Raw genomic sequence first — 19,340 nt, 5'->3', positions numbered from 1 at the left:
GATGCCCCTTCCTGAGTGACTAGAACTCACAGTTGAGCCCGAAAAGAAAGTGCTGGTGCACTGAGAAAAGCCACTCTCATCAGAACATCTAACTCTAGTGAAACTTGCACGCTTGACAGAAAAGCAATACAAAATGCTTTCCCACAACATAGACTAAATAAATGTTGCTTGCCAGCCATATCCACTTTAAAAAGTAAACTGGTAACATAGTAAGAAACCACATTCACTGGCAGACACAAATCTCTTTGTTTTGTCAGATTTGTTAGTTTAATCCTAGGAGAGGTATTGCTAAACCCTGTTGTAGAGCACTGGTTTGCATCTTCTGGTCTTGATTGAACCACTGGGACTGACACTGCACTGGGGTTTGGGGGGCAGCACTCAGCATTTCAGAGCGTGGGATGGGCCACGTTGCCAGTGTAGTTAAAAACAAAACCAGGTTGAACAACTCTGTAGGAAACCACCCCCCAACACATAATTGAAAATCTGAATGAGTTATGTCTCTGACAGGCCAGTAATAGCCTCATTTTATAGCAGAGGCAAAAGTTGGGGAAGAGTGTGGTATGCCAGGTCACTGGTAGGTTATGACTCCTCACTGAAACCCTCAATCCTCTTCTGCAGCACACTTCACACCCTGGATATTGGAAAGCCTATAAGAACATCTCTGTTTGTGATCATAGGCCATGTTTCACATGTCCAGGGGAAAAATGTGAAACTCACTCAGCAAAAGGATGGTGAGACAGGCCTAAGTATGAAAGAATAAAGGACTTTGCTCCTCCTGTTTTTTGCAAAGCCTCCCTATTATCCAAGGCAGCAGTGCAGCAGCAAGGCATGATAAAACAACTTAGTAGACTAAGTGGTATGGAAACTAAAAGAAATATGCTGTGTAAGTGAACAAACAAGAGCTCTGATACACAATTTTGTTGGGTTAGGGTGGCAAAGAGCCTTTCCAGGAACACAGTCCCTTGCTGCTATCCTGAGAGAGGCTCTGTGTGCCAGGATTGCCCTGTCTAGAATGACTGAATGCCTTGGGCTGTAACCACCCAAAACACCAGTGAAGCACAGTCTGTCCACATTAACCTTCAGTGGATTGGCAACCTGGCAACAGCCTGGACTTGCCCAGCAGAAATCCTTCTTGGAGGCAGGATTAGCTCTAGTCTGAAACAGCTCCAACAGCTTGGTTTCAGATGACTTGGTGATACTGAATTCACAGTTAGACTTTAGCCAGAAGGAAATACAACTTTGATGTCCAAAAACTTGAATTTATTGCTAATGACCTGTGCTGGGGGGGAGCACTAGACAATAAATCACCTGATTGAGTACAGAGGAGCTACAGCACAGAGTGTGTCAGTGTCAATATGTGTTTCAGGCAAAGCTTAAGCTCTGCCTTCTGGAATGCATTCACAACAGAATAACATGTTAAACACTGAGAATCTACTGGGAATCATCAGGAAAAGTATGAATTAGGGCAAAATGGAATGGATTTCTGGAATGCCTATGAAAACAGGGAGTGGGTAGGATTTGTAGCTGGTTTTTTCATGGCATCATCCAGACCGCTGGTATTTTCTGTCTATATTAACTTTTTAAGATATCTCTCTCTCTCTCTCTCAGTGTGAAGAGACACTTCCTGGCTACCTATTTACTGTGGGCTGGGCTACTTGTTATGCACAATTTGCTGCTGAAAAAAAGTGAATAATGGAAGAAAAATGGCAATAGATTTTGACTCTCCCTTCAGTCTGCAATGAATTATAATGATGCCTTGGATTTACTATGAGCCAGAAAGAAAGATTTTGAAGAGAGAACTCAGTGTATTCTGGAATGTTCCTGTTTGCTTTTACAATTCATCAGTAACCATGAAGAAGTGGTTTTAATATTAAAACTTACACAACTAAAACATTAGTTTAGGAGTCAGGATAATTTTTATGTTTTGTATCGCTCACTCTTCACTTTATGAGATGTCCAACTCCAGGTAGTTTTCTGGATACAATTTAGATCATTCTCTTAGGCGTAACATTAATTCTAATGCACTGCACTCCTCTTTGAACGACTGCAGATTGCAAAGTGTCTTTGAAAAAGGATAAATTGGACATGTCATGCAGTAACCAAGTAAATGCAGTCCCTGATTAATATGCAAGTTTGGAAAGTTCAGAAAATGTCATCATACTCCATAGGTGCACCCTGTTTTTGGAAAGGTCTCTTTTTGTTTTGTTTGTGTGTAAATGTCATTCTACATAAATTTCACTCCAGCAGCTTTTCATAAACTCAAGTCAATGATTATATGTTCAAATATTTGAGTGTTTCCTTTAAAACTAGAGGCGAAGAAAAAATCTCTTCGATCTGTTGACACAGCTGTGAAAGACCGTGGTGCTTGCACGTAGATTTCTTTAAATAATCTGAATATCTTCTTTTCACCATCCCACTGATAAATCTGGGAGAAAGTATAGTCACTTCCCAAGGCTAGGTAATAATTGTTCTTGAAGGAGAAAGGCTGCAGTGTCATGGCTCCTCGGGATGGAAGAGCCTGTATCTCCACAAACTGTTTGCTATTCCATTTCATAACTCTGGAGTCACCAATGAATCTTGTGAGTGTGATGTAAAGGTCATCTTGCATCCTGAAACTCTTCACAGCCAAGACATCTTCCATGTTGGGGATTTCACTGTGTGGGACAAACTTTTTGGAGGCTTTGTTCCACTGGAGTATAATGGGCACCTGGGAACGGCTAGAGAGGATTAAATGTGATTTCCCATCTATATCGAGAAACTCAGCATCAGTGTCCCTGAACCATTCATGAAGAGACTGATATGAATAAAATCCTTTGTTATTCCACTTATACACTGTTGACAAACCTGCTTTAGAGCTATCTGCTATAACAAAAAACATTTCACTGTCTATCTCAAAAAGCTCTATATCATTTGGCTTGGAAATGCGAGATACTTCAATATCCTGGAATTTGACAAACTTCGTCCAGCTTTCATCAAACTTGTAAATGTGTGAGCCACCAAAGAGCTGTGCCACCACCACAAAGACTTGGTCACCAACAAGAATGGCTTTACATCCCACTATAGACTGACCTATTGCCCAAAGAAAGAAAAGAAAACAACACATGTATTAGCACAGCACAAGCCACCCTTTACACCGCAAACATTACCAAACCACCCTCCCCTTTTTTTAAACCTGCACCATCTCATAATTTTGTCTTCTGCTACGTGCCATCAGAACATCTTTTCAAGCTTTTTGCTTCCCAATAACTGCAGAATGACTTGTCCCACCCTGCAATGTGTGCAAGTATGATGTACGATAAAAAGCTAATTCCTTTTTATTTCTATATTTGCTCAGACACATGGTCCCCAGTATCCAAAACAATTATTTAAGCTAAATTTTATTATTTAAAATGACAAGAGTTTTTATCTTGCCATTCATCAAATATCTGAAACTCTCTTATTCTTGTAATGTCTATCTTTCTATCTTAACTAGAAGAATGAAATAAAGTATATTTTTCTTGCTCCAGAAGGGTTATAGTCAGCTTTTTGCTACTGTACACAGAAATATTGATGCATCTTGTGGATATATCACCTGACAGAAGGATGAAAAAAGATTAATCTAACTCTGTTGTTTGTGTTAGGTATTCTTGAGATTTTGTTAAACTAGAAATATTTAGGAATATTGCAGTTGCTCAACAGATCCAACCAGGCTATGAGCTGTTTTGAGAATGTCAAGTTAAACTAAACAAGAACCACATCAAGAAAGTAACAATGAGACTATTATCATAGGTGTTGTTGGAAGCAGAGAAGAATTTCTCTGTGGAGCACACAGTTTAAGTAGAACTGTAGCTGCACAAGTTCCCCAATGCATTCTTGGTCAGTCACTACAGGAGATTTACCCTGGCTCCTTAGCTGGTCCCCTACCCATGGCTTTCAGAGCTGTCCTGAGGTGACATGCCACCCTCCCAGCATAGGAGAGCTGGGAGTACCTTCATCTCAAGCCCAGCAAGGTGTCTGCAGCACAGGCATGAATGGTCCAGCTGATCATCCAGGCTCCTTCTGGTCTTAGTCAAAACACAAACTCTAGAAGAGCTTTCACCTGTCTCCTTCTGCTGAGGACAGCAATGCTTTTCTCTTCATGTTCACTGTAAAGGCAACCTTGACAAATAGCTCAGCTCCGTAAGCCCATGTTGTAAAGGGCTAAATTTAGATATCCAAATGCCAAGCAAATGGTAGGTAGTGAAATTCTCTGTGGAGCTGGCTTCACTGTTGTGCAAAACATCCTTCTGGCTCTGCAGGAGGCAGGAGGCTTTTTATGTGCCTGTGTCCCCTGGCAAAAATCTCAGCCTCACGTACATTTCAGAGTCCAGGCCTCAAGCTCAAACCTTCCAGGAACAAACTCTGGGTGTGGAGCTAAGACATAAGTCCCTGGCAGAAATGTCTCCTAATCAAGTCATTCAGAGGAAGGTGATATACACCTGGAAGGCAGCTGATTTACAAATCAGTCAAACTCTCAATTTCATTTCCAGTTTTTCTAGGGCTCAGCTAGCTCTCTCTGGGCTCTTTACTTCTCAGTTTACATCTCTGGTACATACTTTACCCTAATCTACCAAAACACAATGAAACCTAAAAAAGTAACATTTTTCCTTCCCAATATTTCCTGACAGGGTAATTTCTTTTGTCAGTGACACACACAGCTTGCTGTCTTTGTAGAATTTCACACCAGAGGAGGACTCAGCACACTCTGTGTCTTCCAAAATATAAAGTAAAATATAATCAATCACAGACAACAAGGAAGGAGGGAAATTTAGTTCCTGGGTCTTCAAAACCTCTGGCTTGGAGTATCTGGGAATCAGGCAGCAGATAACAGCTTTAAAGACTCTGTCTTGCTGTCATGGTGTGACTGAGCACCACAAGTGTTAGTTAGGGACAGAACAACTGTTAGAAAATCAGCATTAGAACATCACCTGGCATCCACACAGGCGTTTTGTTTGATCAGTAATCTGGCCAAGATGTTAATTGAGCATGTTTGTAAATGGAAAGTAAATGCTGATGCTTTGCAGCACATCTCTTGAGGTAACAATCACAGCTTAAATATTTCTGTCATTTTCAACTGGGTTCCTGGTCAGCTCACCCTAAAAGCATCTTTCTGACCTGTTTCCTACATGCAGTAGATTCTTTTTATGTTCTGTTTTGCAGGCACTTTAGCAAGATCAAGTGCTCCTTCAGCTTCTGCTTTAACTTGCCATGTGATTCAGGCAGTGAGTTCTAAGCTGGGCCATGGTGTGACATTCACGGCAAGTGTTTGCACCTTCAGAAAAAATTACAAGATCGGACAAAAAAAGCCTGGTTCGTGTGCTACAGTAAGGTTAAATGTGCATGTATTAGAAGATGCATTACTCCATGGAGTCACTCATGTCCAAACAACACTCACTTCAATCAGCCAAATCCAAGAGAGATTCAGGACAAAACCCAGCAAATATGGTCCCATCTCCAAATCTCATCCTTGTGAAATGCCAGCAGTTTGTCAGTGACCGGAATCCCAGTGTTCATATACCTGTGATGTTGTCGTAACTCCTGAAATTCATTTCAATGTGATCCCACTCCAGCACCATGCAGTTCTCCATGCTGGGCTGTGCAATAGCTACAAACACATCATTCTTTGAGTTGAACGTATCCACCGAGACAGACTGGTAGGGCAAAATCTGGTGGACAACAAAATCTAGAAACATACATTTACAACAGTTAAGATACATCCTTGCTGGAAACAGAGTAAGTGGTCACTGATTAGAATGATGTACACTGAAAAATGAGTGAAATACTCTGGATTTTGTATAACGTTATCATGGAAATATCAGTGCTCATGTTAGGCATGCAGCAACAGGGAAAATGTCTCCTGCTTTAGGTATCATGAACTGTCCTCTGGAAATGTATTTGTCAAGGAGATCAAATATGTAAATAGTAAAATAAATCAGATTTTCCAGCTAGGCTGGCTACTATCAGTGAAATAGAGAGAGAAGTCTCTTTCCCCACAGCTGGAAGTTGCTTTCCCGTCAAGTGAAATGGCCTTGCTAGAATCACATTCAAGCTGAGAGACAGCAACTACCAGCTGAAGTCCAATAACTTCTTAAGTCATGCAAATTTAATCACTAGCAATTTGTGCTATGCTAAACCAGGCAGAAAGTGAAATGATATCTGAAGTTTGCCTGGGGATAACCCCATTTTGCCTAGACCATAGACAAAATGGTGTAATCAAAAACTCAGTTAACATAATGTTTTATGGGGCATTATAATGTAGTTTAGGCATAAAATACAACCAACCTGAAAATTACTATCCAGTGGAAAACTTATTTTAGACAATAAGACTGAGAAATTGGAGCAACCTGTAAAGATTAGGAGCGTAACTCCAGAATTAAAGATTTTTTTCTCAAAAATTAACTGCCTTTGTAGACTTAATTTGAAAATTCACCCTGGGGTATGTCAGCAGTCACCACAGAGCCAGTTTGGGGCAAAGTGAGGAGACTTGGGAGACTTGGGTCTGAATTTGACCTTTGGCAGACAGCTGTGCAGGATCTCTGTTATCAGGAAAAAACCATGGTGTAGCAGAGCTGACAAAGCACTCAGGTCTAAACCGTGGTAGGAGCCTGCATTGAAGTAATGTATGGATATAGATATGTGGAAAAAGAAAGGCATCTTCCCTATGATGGCATTTCTGTGCAGAACCATGCAATGCTCTGTTTTAAGCTCCATTTGCTACACGCCTTCACCATGCACCCAATGTTGGAAGGGCCTGAACATCCAGGGATTTTGGTGAAATGGTAATTAAGTCCTCACTCGAGTCCCTTATTTTGGTGCATTATGAAATAATTGCTTCTGAATGAAGAACCCTCTGTTTCTGCATGCTTGAAAGCCTTGCCCTTGAGGAGTTACACTTGTGGAGAATAAAGATAGATGACTACCATTAAACAAACAGAGCAGATTCCACAGCTGTGAAAGAAATGACAGTCTTCATTCTTCGAGGGACTTTTATAAATAGAGCTTGGGCTTGGTTCGTAAATGCTGGCAGTCAAACAAAAAAGTTATCTTCATTCTCACTGGGAAATTAAAAGGGCTGGGGAAAACTGACACCAAAGTATTCAGAAAGTAAAAGTGACTGAGCCGTTATAAAATGTTGCTAAAGGATGGAGCAATAGCAGATACAGTCACAGAAAATAAAAATATTTTTTTAATCTCGAGGAAAAAAACCCAAGAAACTAGTCCTGAAAAGACATCTCTTGAAATCTGAACAGTTGTGAAACACTTTGGGGTAATCTGTGAATTGAAACAAACCAGTCTGTATGTGAAAATGGGTAGGGAAATCATTTGTAATCAGTGCAAAGCAATAAATGCTGGTTTTAGCACCAGCTGGGAGTACCAGACTGTAATACCAGGGTTTCACAGTGAAAGTTGCTGCCACATCAGGGTTGCAAAAAATTTAGGCCTTGGGGTCTTGATTTATTTTTACATATCTTGCTGTAGTGCTAGAAAAAGCTAATGCAGTAAATACAGGATTGGGGGAAGAGCCCTTTTCCAGTATCTTTCTCTTTTAAGCCAGATCCCCTGGATGGGAGAGAGCAGAGGACACAGCCCACACTTTTCCCCTTTGCTGCTGGCTGCATGAGTTGTCCCTCTCCCCACACACAGTTTTGCTCTCCCCACCTCGAGACATGTGGCTCTCAGGCTGTTTTCTGCTGGCTGGGAGTGGGGGTGTCCCCCTGCCCTGCAGCCACGGGTGAGGCACCCAACACTTTTATTGGGCTGATTTTCCTTCTGGCAGCCCTTGCTCGGGCTGATCCCAGCACACAGGAGCACTGATGCCAGCACAGGAGAGGAGAGTGCAGGGAACATGGAAGGCACTAAGGAAAAATATGAGTAGTGGTCTGTTTGGGCAGCTGCTCCAAAACTGTGTCCTGCAATTCAGTCCCACTCTCCTCAAACCCCTTCCTCCCTGCAGTGGGTACTTCTCCTCCTGAGTAGGTGAACCTACTCAGCACCCGGGTGTGCCAGCAGGGAGTGTTAACCATCCTTCCCCTTCTCCCTCTACAGGAGATCTCCAGCACAGGAGCAAGAATGGAGCAGTACCTATTTATTTGCAAACTACCTCCCTTCCAGACAGCAGGGAAAGAGAAGACCACCTCCACCTGAGAAGACCAATCCCAGCTTGGTAAAGAAAGGGAGAAACAAGCTTCCAAAGCTCAGTGAGATGATCCCTGCCTGCAGTTCTGGGCAAAGCAGGTCCCAGGCATGCACATGGCCTGTTTCCAGTGGCTGTGGGAACCCGAGGCCAGTTTTCTAGTCTCCTTAAAGTGAGTTACATGTTTCCCTGTGGTGCCCAGAGCCACAGCACAGCCACTCACACACTGTTGAGGAAGAAAAACAAGAAATGAAGTGGCTTAACCTGTTTCCATGTTGCAAGCACTGAGAAATGGAAAAGACAGATGCTATCAAAAAAAGAGTTAAAATGCAGGTCACCAATACTGTCAATCTTTCTCTGTGAAGAAGTAGCAGGACCATTTTGTTCTTTGCCTTTCTATTTTAAATTTGGCAGCACCTCTTTCCATCTCTCCTGTTACCATTGCAGCAGTTCAGCTGATGCAATGAACTGACTGGGCCAAACAAACACACATTTTACCAGGCAAACTGCTTTGTTACCACATCCTGCATCCAGTGATGCCCAAGACAGAGAGACCAGAAATGATAGAAAGTCTGACAAAGGAGGGAAAGACTATACTGAAGACTAACACAAATGAAAGAGGCTTGCAGAGCCCTGCCCACTACTGACTGGGAAAAGAGAATACACCTATGGGGTATATTTTTTACTTGGAATACTGTATGTATTCTAAGCCTGTGACTAATCAATCCTCAAGGAGGGAATAGGGGCATATTTACACTCCCTTTGATCTGGGGGAGGCAGTGGCAGTGGCCTGACACCACAGACCACCAAGGTCACACAGAACAGAGTATATGACAGCTACACGCTCTGCTGTGGGAGTGCCTCTCTGAGGGCATTTGAACAAATATTCAGCTGGGTAATCCTTGCCCCATGGAATGCCTTCAGGCCCCAAAAACTCTGCAGCACATGAAATTAGATTTATGCTTGGTGTAATTTCACTTACAGCAGACAGAGACAATGTTAAGGGTGAATTTTGCCTGGAGAGACTCTATAGTGTCTAGGTATAAAAAAGTGACTGAGGGCTGGTAGGTCAGGATAGGTTTGAGGACCAGGAAAGGCTTTATCTTGTGCACTGTTAGTGCTGCACCATTGCTTAAACCACACTGCAATGAAATAAAGCCTGCCTTCTCTTTGCATTGCTGCATCTTGGTGATTCGGCAGAAGTAGGAATGTAACTTCAGTGCTGCTCTAAACTTCATTGCTCTCCTGTGTTTGACATACTTTTATGCAGCAGATTTTTGGCCTTTACCTCTGCTGCTCTTCTGACATAATTTTGAATTCTGAGTTCATTCTATTTTCTTTCACATATTGCCATCAAAGCACCTTTCATACCTTTTCCTGAAATTTCATTTTACATTACTAGTAATCACCTTTTCTCTTGTCTTTTAATAATAATGACTGACTTGATGACAGATGAGAACTTGCACACCTTTGATATTACTGTCTAGAAGAAAGGCAAAGTGCTGACATCCTATTCAAAAAAGATGAAAAACAATACCCACAGCTGATATTTTCAGTTATATGATGTGACTACATTTAAAGATAGGTAACTGCAGCAGTTTGGGCATAAAATATAAGCATAACCACATGCAAATTTCTCTTTGCTCCCTTCAGCATGCTTTACATTATTTTAAAAAATAAAAAATCAAGATCCAAGACAAGACAGTAGTCAGAATATTATTGGACTTTTCTCTTTAACTTAATGGAGTTCCATGAAGAACCTCTGGTACTGTTACCACCATCTTTGATGCTAATAAATCATGATTTATCAAATAAAGATAACAGCTATAGCCACATTTTTGAACTTATTTTCATTGCTTTCTCTGAAATGCAGAGATTTTGGAAACTCATCTGCCATAACTATATGGCTTTATTCCAGATAACAGAAAGCATTCTGTGATGAAAATTAAGCCACAAATTGAGTCATAATCAAGTCTTTTGGAATATGAATAGGCAGAGCTCTTCTCCCATTATCACTTAATCCAAATAAAAACTCAGTACTTACTTTGGCTTCTAAATGTAATTTTCCCATTTTGTACTTGTTCTAGTACTTGAAATGCTTTGTATGTAACCCTTTCCTCCCCCCAGGTCATGCTCACAGAAGTGAAAGGGTATTATCTAAACTTCTGATATTTAACCATTTGTAGTGTGCTTAGAAATATACATTCTGAATACCTGTAGTGGTGCATTCATAATCAAAACTTGTCACATCATTTAACTTCTTATCCTGATATTCTGCTGGACCAATACACAGGACATCAGAAACAGTGGAATTTGTCATCTTTAACCACAAAAACAACCACTTGGCTTTGCAGTCACACTCAAATTTATTTCCCCTTAAATCTCTAAAAAAACACACAGAAATAAACATATTTGAAAAGGTTGATAGCAATATGAGTACTACAGAACTGTCATCACCTTGGCATGCTGAATTTCAAAATATCTGAGTATGCTTGAATTGCTCTGAACTGAAAACAGGGAATTTTCCTAAGCTTTATTTGAACTCCTTTATTATGAGCTTTCTTTCCCTGATTTTTTTTGAAAAACCATTGCAGTCTATGGTCACATACAATCATAGTAATGGAGCACTGTGATTCATGTGTAAAGTTACTTTTTTTGTAAGTTTTCATAGAATGAGGACTGTAATGTAATACATCCTGACATTCAGGTTGTTTGCTGCAAGCCTCCTTTGCACCATTTACCACTGACACACATTATTCCTATTCCTTCACTAAACTGTTCCAGTACTGCTGGTTGACAGAGCAGCTTTGCAGACGTAAAATACAGATGTAAGGCTTGTATTTTTTGAGTCACTGCTGATGTAGAGTCAATTTAACTTCTTCCTGCTAATGTACGTGCAATTTCAACAGTGCACTTGTTCTTTGATCCTTTGGCAATTTCTGTGACTTATGATTTTACTTTGCTTTTTGGAAGAGCCAGGCCAAAAAATAGGAGAATCCTAGTTACACAGGGAAATACTGACAGAATGTCAGCAATATGCTACAACTGCACAGAAACAAGGAAAAGAAGCTTTTAAAAAAAATTTTAACTAATCCCTTGTTAAAATTAACTAAAATAATCTCAGGGAATATGCGATAATAAAAGGAAAATATGTTCAGAGAAACTGTGGTTTTAAAATTCACTTTCTCCCTTTCTCTAAATCACAATTTGCATGAGACATCAGAAAGAAGTACAATAACACAAGCTATGCACAGCATCACAAGAAGCAACAGTGATTTAAGAAATAGCAGTTAGTTTAGAAGAGTCTATCAAGCAAACAAATATAAAATGAAAAAAAGCTAGAACAAAAAAATTACACTTTTTTTTTTTCTGTGTAGATACCAGATACATGACTACACACTCAGAACATAAAACTGAGAGCAAGAATGACAGAAGCAATACAAAGACTCTTATTACTTACAGTTCAATTAAAGAATCTAAATCATTGAAGACATCCCGTGGCAGAGCTTTGAGATGGTTATTGGCCAAAGAACTAGAAAAGAAAGTTAGAGCTAATATCATTGCTATCTCTTATCTTGCAATTCTTACCTAGTGTGAGCTCACTTACAGGTTGTTAATTATCCAGTACTGTCCAGCCACTGGCACTGTTAGAAGTTACCAGGAACACGCATTAATTATTCTCATTCAAGAATAGAGATTGCTTGAAGTTCACATAAAAGTAAAATATTTAAAGCTTTTATTTTTCCCAGGTGCAAATGTAACCCACAGAGCAATCACTGAGCTCACTGGAAAGAAGCAGGAATGTTAATCATGAGTGGGCAGGGTGGTGGTACCAACAGCACTGGGGGTATTGGTGGCATCCCAGACCCAGCTGTGCCTGCACACAGACAGCCCAACCTGTGGCAGTGCTGCCAGGCAAGAGGTGCTCTAAGGCTGGTTCTCAGTTTATGGAAGGCGTGTTGTTGACAGCAGGAGGAAGCTGACACAGAGGGAAGAGAAGTTTTCTGTGTAGCAAGAAAACCACTGGTCTCCCAGGACAGCTTTGTTCAAGTAGAAAATACTCTCAGGTGTTAAATAACTTACAGGTGAGTCAGGTCACGAAGGCCACGAAATGCGTTTCTTGAAATGATTTCAATTTTGTTTCCTTCAATAAATCTAGGCAAAAAAAAAAAAAAAGTACTTTAAAATACTTTAAGTAACATTATTATTATTAGCATCACAGTGCTTTAAGCTATGGCTGCCAGACGCAGCATATTTCTGGGCAGCTCCTTCAGACTGAAAGGTGGGAAGTCTCAGTGGAGCTGCTCATGTTCCCTTTTCCCCTTTCCTTGGGCAGACTGCAAGGAACAAAGCAATTATCTGGAAGCACAAGGGATGGCACATGACACAAATGTCCAGCAGAAATGGAACAAAGTGAACAAGGCAAAAAAAAAATTCCTCTCTTAGTAATCCTCTCAGGATGTGTTGTGTGAGGCAAGAGACCTGCATAGGAGAGCCTCCTGAGGCAGACTTTAGGAGCTAAAGTCCTGCCTTCCCCTCTCACAAATCAGCAGCACTTTCAAACCAGCAGGCAGCACAGGGCTGCCCAGGCTGCAGACCTGCTGTGATGGGGAGCTCCTGTGGCTGCACACTCACAGTGCCACCTCCGTGCCCACACAGCCCTGACTTGTCCTGTGCACGTTTGACATCTGCACAGACAGCAAGACCACTGCCTTGGTTTAGTTCTGGCTGCCACAGTTCAGCTCTGTTCAGCTAGGACATCTCCTCTGCAGGGTGCCAGCTGCACCCAAGGCACAGCCCTGTGCACTGGGGGAATAATGACAGGCACATATCGATTTCAGCAGCACGCTGCTCCTCCTGACTGCACATCAGCATTTAGAGAAAGAGCTGATATTTCAGCATCTTGACCCCTGAGCACTTGAGGACACATCCCTAAATACATCATCATCCCTGCAAAGGGATTGCAGCCAGGTGGCCATCAAGATATTGCCTGAAACAGCTATACCTGGATGAAGACAACTGTACACTGACTTTTTAAAAGGCATATGAGATGAAAGTGCCTCCCTTATTCCTAAGCAGCTCCGTTTGCCCTCCAGAGAAGTTAGAGGGAAAATGCTAGGAGACAATATCTCTTCTCAAGAGAGTGAAGATGGGAATGCAAGAGATGACAAGTGCTCTTGGTTCTGCAGTTTAGGTGTAGGAATAGTCCTTCATGAAGTGACCGGGACCCTGTCTGCAGGCAAAGGGTGCAGATAAGAAAGTGTCGTGTCTGTGTGGGAGATGTCAGAGGCAGCTCAGCCCTTTCAGGGCTGTGTGGAGCCACAAATTCAACCCACAAGAGCGAAGCACCACCTGCCTCCTGACACCCTCACTGGCAGCTGGCATCCCTGCACAGCACCAGCTCAGTGGTCTATGCAAATAAACAAGGCTACACTGCAACAAGCTGGAACTTAAGAATTTGCCAGATTCTTGAATCACCAAGCCTGGCTTCCAAGAGACACTACACTGGGAATTCCAGTCTGCTCACCAGCAAAGCTCCCATCTTTTTCAGGCCTGTCTTACCCAGACTCTGTACACAGGGTCAATTTAAGGGTGCACTGAATGCCATTATGGGTGGTGCAAGTGCAGCAGGACACAGCTGGAGATATATTATCTATATAGAGGTACCAGCTGTGGGTGCTCCCCAGCTGCTCCGAGGCCAGAGACTTTGGCTTTGTACACAGACACTTGTCATTCCTGTTTGTCAGTGAGGTTTCCTTCTTTACAAAGTCTGATCCCTGGTAACTAAGAGACATGAGTTATGGAAGCTGTACGCATTTTACTGCCTGCATGGCCAAAAAAACAAATCACAGAGAAAGGCCACTCACAGCCAGCTCCCAAAAGGTGGAGGGGTGATTTGCTGGGAAGAGGAAAAGCTCTATGGAATTGGCAGACAACCACAACCATTAACTGAGACCACTTGTTCAGCTGCTAAAAGAAGTTTAAACTGTAAGGCTTTACCAGTCTGCATCCTGCTCCCTGGCTTGCAGCTGGAGGTCAGGGACAGAGATTTGCCCTTTGACCATCTGGGGAGAGCAGGGTGTTTCATTCAGACAGGGATCTGGCTGCAGTGACCAGTGCAACTACCACAATGTATGCTATGCTCTGCTGCTGGGACAAGCCTATCAACACTTGAAAACAGGCCACTAATGGTACAATGGAAAACGTTTTTCCTCCTTTTTACGAACTATTGCAAATAATTTTTCCCTGTAGACACAAGGAAAAGAGAATGCTTAGATAACTTGTTATCTCTGAAAAATCCAAATGTAGCTGAATCATGGATTTTAGCATATACCATTTACCATTAGCTGCAAATTCCATTGTTGGCTACTCCACATGTACCAGACTACTGACCCTGAATATACCCCACCATAATATCTATTTGCCTTCAAGATTTTAGCAAGAGTCAGTTTTATGAGCATTTGTCTTCCTGTAGAAAAGGACAAACGTTTTCCACAGGTACATTTCAGCTTGGAAACGTGGGTGGGTAGAGGATTTTTTTCAGGTTGTATTGATAATTTCAAACACACCAGCTCATACTGAGTAACACAGAGAAATGCCATCCTTTGGAGTGTGAAGAGAGGACAACCTTGTACCAAAGCTAATACTTTTTTATAAAAGAAAGAGGGCTGAAATAAAGATTAAAAAAAAAAAAAGGCCATAAAAAGGAAGGAATGTAAAAATCAACAAAGTGAATTATATAAACAAAAGGAGAGTTAAATAATTTTAAATAGCAATATAAATAATTACAATAATTTACATTACATGAAATGTATGTTTATATAATTATTTAGATAAAGATAAATTCTATGGACATTAAATAAGGTATCAGAAAAAAAGGCAAAGTAGGAGACAAAAGCTGGGAGAAGAGACACAGATTCAGGGTTGTACACCATTATTCTGCAATTCCTGCTTGGGCCACCCATAGGTCAGCACAGGCTGCTCCACCTCTTGCCTGAGGTTCAAATCTCCTTCACAGGGGTGGCACTGTTTCCCACTGGAAAGCCAAGACCAGCTCTTGCTAAGCAATGCCTTTTTGGTGTGCTGTAATTGCACAGAGACACCTTGCATTCATCTTTCAAAAATGTACTGTAACATCTGAAAAATTGTCAGCCACCATAAAGAATATTTGCATGGGAGTGGAACATTAATCCTTCAGCTCCCCTGCCCTTGGGAATCACAGTAAAGACCAAGATTCTGCAGCAGGAGTCTTGGCAACTTGTCAAAACATTTTTATTTATAAAGGACATAAAATACCAAACTTACAGGTATTCTAGATGGAAGAGACCAGCAAAGGCATCATCTCGTATAACAGTGAAGGAGTTGGAGTTCAGCAAGCTGAAAATGGAGAGCAGGCATTAGGAAAGCACATTAAAATTTGACACACTGGATTATGCCTGTTGTGTTTATTGCCCATGACCAAACTAATCTTACTGACTTGAGCCCATATCACCCCACCAATGCAGCACACATAAAATACTGTGGAATGGTCTATTGAAAAAAAAAAATTAAAGGCATTACATGATGGTAGTTAATGTCCACTACTCCCCAGGAAAAATGCTTGCTGTGCCATTGACCTTGGCTAAATGCAACCTGGTCCTCAACTCTACGGTCCGCTGAGGAGAACAAGCCATCATTAGGTGGCAGGTCTGCTGAGTGTGAGCCCCATCCACTCAACACCCCTCCAGCCCCACTGACAGCTTTTAAGAGCCGACCTCATCACCAATACTTAAGCTCCCAAGCACCAGCTCTCATTTATGCAGTCGCAGCGGGTCAGTGCTCACTCATTCCACGCTCCCAGGAGAATGCTCCAAGCCTGACCTGCAGATAGGGCACAGCCTGCAGTGTGGGAGGACAGCAGCCAGTTTGTCTGCTGGAAACACGGACATATCCAAACCACCGGGACACACCATCCTGCTGTCTTTATAAAGCAAAGCCTGGTGTCCACAGGCGGCGAGGAAGAGCTGCGGTGCTGCCTCCTCCAGGCACTGCCTTACCCTACTGCTGTGTGAACTTCAGGGACAAAACGTGTTAGGGCTGCACCAGAGAGGCTGTCACCTGAGCCAGCACAAGACAGCCAGGGAGGTTATGGAGGCTTTGCCAGCAGATTTCATTCCTTGCTGTATTAAAGCACAACAGCAGACAATCTCCAAATGTTGATGCTCAAAGGCAGAGAGGGCAATCTCCTTTCAAGAAAATAGCAAAAGTTCTTATTTGGTCTAAAATATTAACACTGCTCAAAAGAAATAAGTTTTGGAAAATCTCAGAATTTTCCCCTATGAATGAATATGTCTGCACTAATTGCTTTATTAGAGCAACTGATTAATCTTCCTTTTGTATGGTTTTAGGCATTTTACTAAATTAATTTAGAAGACTAATGAACATGTAATGCAAACTTTCCCTGTGATCCCTGGATATTATGCTAATACTAGACAAATGCTCCTTAAATTATCCCAAAGAAATCTGACAAAGATGAAGACCACCATCAAAAATGAATCCTTGCATTACTGTTTTACCATGATTACTGCCACAGAAGACATTATCCTGAGGTGCCCATATGCTCAATTATGCATGTAATTCTTTGTTATTTAATTGGGTTTTTTCCTCATGTATTAAGGCAAAAGTTACAAATCACATTAAACAACAGTGGTGGTGACAAACCCTTCTTACTTCCACATCTGACTTATCACGAAAAGTGGCATGAGCAACTTCTGCCTTCCTCAACAACCCACCTCTGCCCCACCACCCTACACACCCCAACATCTCCAGAAAGTCTACTGTAGCCAAAGAAAAGGGACCATCTTCATCTGCTCTTCCTCTCTCTTCCTAGTACCACCATCCAAACCAAGCAAGATTCCCCTCAGCTCTAATTTTCCACCCACAGCTTGTCACCCACGGATTCCTCCCTTTCCTTCCCAGCTGGCACAGGTCACTGTTTGCCACCATTTATTGGTGGCCAAGGTTCTCGTGCCCTCTGCAGGGGGCTCAGTGCCGACCCCCAACTCTCACAGAAACTTGGGTTTGGGACCAGTTTCACACCAAAGGAGGTGAAGGCTTCCATTCCTTGCTTTGCCCACCTCTCCCCAGCATTTTTCATGGAGCGCTGCTCCTCCCAGTAGGAAGACTTTGAGTCAAAGGAGATGGGGTGCCCAAGGAGAGGAGCCTCACCATCAGCTACTCATGTTAGAGTTAGAGGCTAACTCTTGCTAAGACTACTTTTAACATCTAGTTCTGTGGCAAGCACTCAGCCTGGCTTTCTGGCAGGCTTTGGATCTTTTTGCTGAGTTTTTCTTTGCAGTATATCCTTGCCTGGGGGGGGGCTCAGTCAGTCCTTTGGGGGTGGAGGTGTGGAGGGCCTGCTTGGTTGCCTGGTGTTCCGGGCAGGCTGCACTGGGCTGGACAGGATGCAGGCTGCTGCTCAGCTTTGCTGCAGACTACCAGAGGAGTGAGTACCCAGGCTCCCCAGGGGGCTTGTACCGCAGTCTCTGTGCCTTCTCTACTGCCTCCCAGGACAGCTAAATTAAGCAAGTTTGGGTAAGCTCCTGGAGCAGGAGGCACACACTTAACTGCAACACGGGCACGACCAAGCAGCTTGCCTGTGGTCAGGAAGGAGGGATGGCTGCAAAGAGCTGGGAGCTGGACCACTGTCTCCTGGAGCAGAGGACATCTGCCAGGTCAGAAGGCATCTGAGGGGCCACCCTCCAAGTTGCATGTTGAAGCACAGAGTCATGCTGCAGACAGCACCAGCACTTCACACACAGAGGATTCCCTCTGAAGTGTGTCCTGGAAGCCTCTGCTCACCCCAGTCTGCCCACAACATCATAAAGCCAGTGCCAGACTCCTGGGCACAAAGTGAGAGCCACCACCACATAACTCTGGGGGACAAAACTCAGCCTTAAACTTACTAAAGCTAAAGTTTTAAAAAAGTGGAACTTAAGGCATCATAAAACCTTTTCCCCTCTGTTAGTAACTAAATACACATTTTATGAAGTGGTTTCTGAGCAGAAAATGCATCCCTGAGCAGAAATGTTACAAAACAGCAGCTACACCGGGGGACTGTGCAAGCTGTCCTCTCCCGTTTCCCCCTTTCTAAAAGGGAAAGCGAACTCCAGGAGAAACTGAGAGGCTCTATGCTTAAAGGGACTCCATTTAGGAGAAGGGGGCGAGGTGCTACTTGGCCGTGCTCCTTCCCAGTGCCATACTTACAGCAGCTGCAGGGAGGGCAGGTGGGAAAACATCCTGTCCTTGACTTCGGAGAAGGTCCCGTTGACCAGGCTCCTGGAAAAAGAGATGCCACCCATGAGGCGGGACCGGCCGGCAGCCCTCGGGCGCCGAGCCGCCCCGCAGCCCCGCACTCACAGGGAGCCCAGGCCGGCGGGCAGGCTGCGCGGAGCCCCCGCCGCCCCCACGCACAGCGCCGACTCCCGCCAGCAGCTGCAGGGCGGCCCGCAGCGCGGCCTGCGCGGGGCGGCGGGCGGCGGCAGCGCCAGCAGGGCGGCGGCGGCGCAGAGAGCGGCCGGGAGCCGCAGCGGGACCGCCGGCCGCAGCGGGACCGCCATCCCGGCACCGGCACCGCCGCCCGCGCCCTGACATCAGCGCGGCGCCGCCTCCGCTGCGGCGCCCGGCCGCCGAGGGGGGGACCCGCGGGCGGGGCGAGGCGACGGGCGGCGGGGACACCTCGGCCTCCGCCTCCCCGCGGGACCGGGGACGGGAACCACGCGGGACGGGAGCCGGGAGCCCCGCGGGACGGGAGCCGGGAACCCCGCGGGACCGGGGACGGGAGGCGCAGGGCGCGGGTGGCCCCCGCTGGTGGCTCCGCAGTGATGCTACGCCAGAAAATCGGGGGGAGCGCTGAGGTGCTGGAGCGTGTCCAGAGAAGGGCAGCGAAGGTGGTGAAGGGTTTGCAGCGCAAGTCTTTACGAGGAGAAGCTGGGGGCTTTTAGCCCCGAGAAAAGGAGGGTCGGAGGGATTTATTGCTCTTTACAGTTAACTGAAAGGAAATTGTAGGGGCATGGATATAGTCACTTCTTCCACGTAATAAGTGACAGAACAAGAGGAAATGGGCTCAAGTTGCACCAGAGGAGGTTTAGATTGGATATTAGGCAAAGTTTCTTCACTGAAAGGGTTTTCAGGTGTTGTAAGAAGCTGT

General features: G+C 43.8%; 1 protein-coding gene across 1 annotated transcript; it reads right to left on the bottom strand.

Annotated features, from left to right (window-relative positions):
- Window positions 1-1,628: 1,628 nt before the first annotated feature.
- Window positions 1,629-18,750, bottom strand: LGI2 (leucine rich repeat LGI family member 2). Its single transcript, XM_066317639.1, has 8 exons — window positions 18,551-18,750; window positions 18,398-18,469; window positions 15,458-15,529; window positions 12,236-12,307; window positions 11,613-11,684; window positions 10,367-10,536; window positions 5,537-5,701; window positions 1,629-3,069 (listed from the first exon to the last, which is right to left on the bottom strand). The coding sequence occupies exons 1-8, from the start codon at window positions 18,748-18,750 to the stop codon at window positions 2,252-2,254; spliced, it is 1,641 nt and encodes a 546-aa protein (XP_066173736.1). The 3' UTR covers window positions 1,629-2,251.
- Window positions 18,751-19,340: the final 590 nt, after the last annotated feature.

Source organism: Sylvia atricapilla, chromosome 4, assembly GCF_009819655.1.
Source record: "Sylvia atricapilla isolate bSylAtr1 chromosome 4, bSylAtr1.pri, whole genome shotgun sequence".
Classification (NCBI taxonomy): domain Eukaryota; kingdom Metazoa; phylum Chordata; class Aves; order Passeriformes; family Sylviidae; genus Sylvia; species Sylvia atricapilla.
The sequence above is the reverse complement of the archived record's forward strand: the minus strand, read 5'-3'. Positions and strand labels throughout refer to the sequence as shown.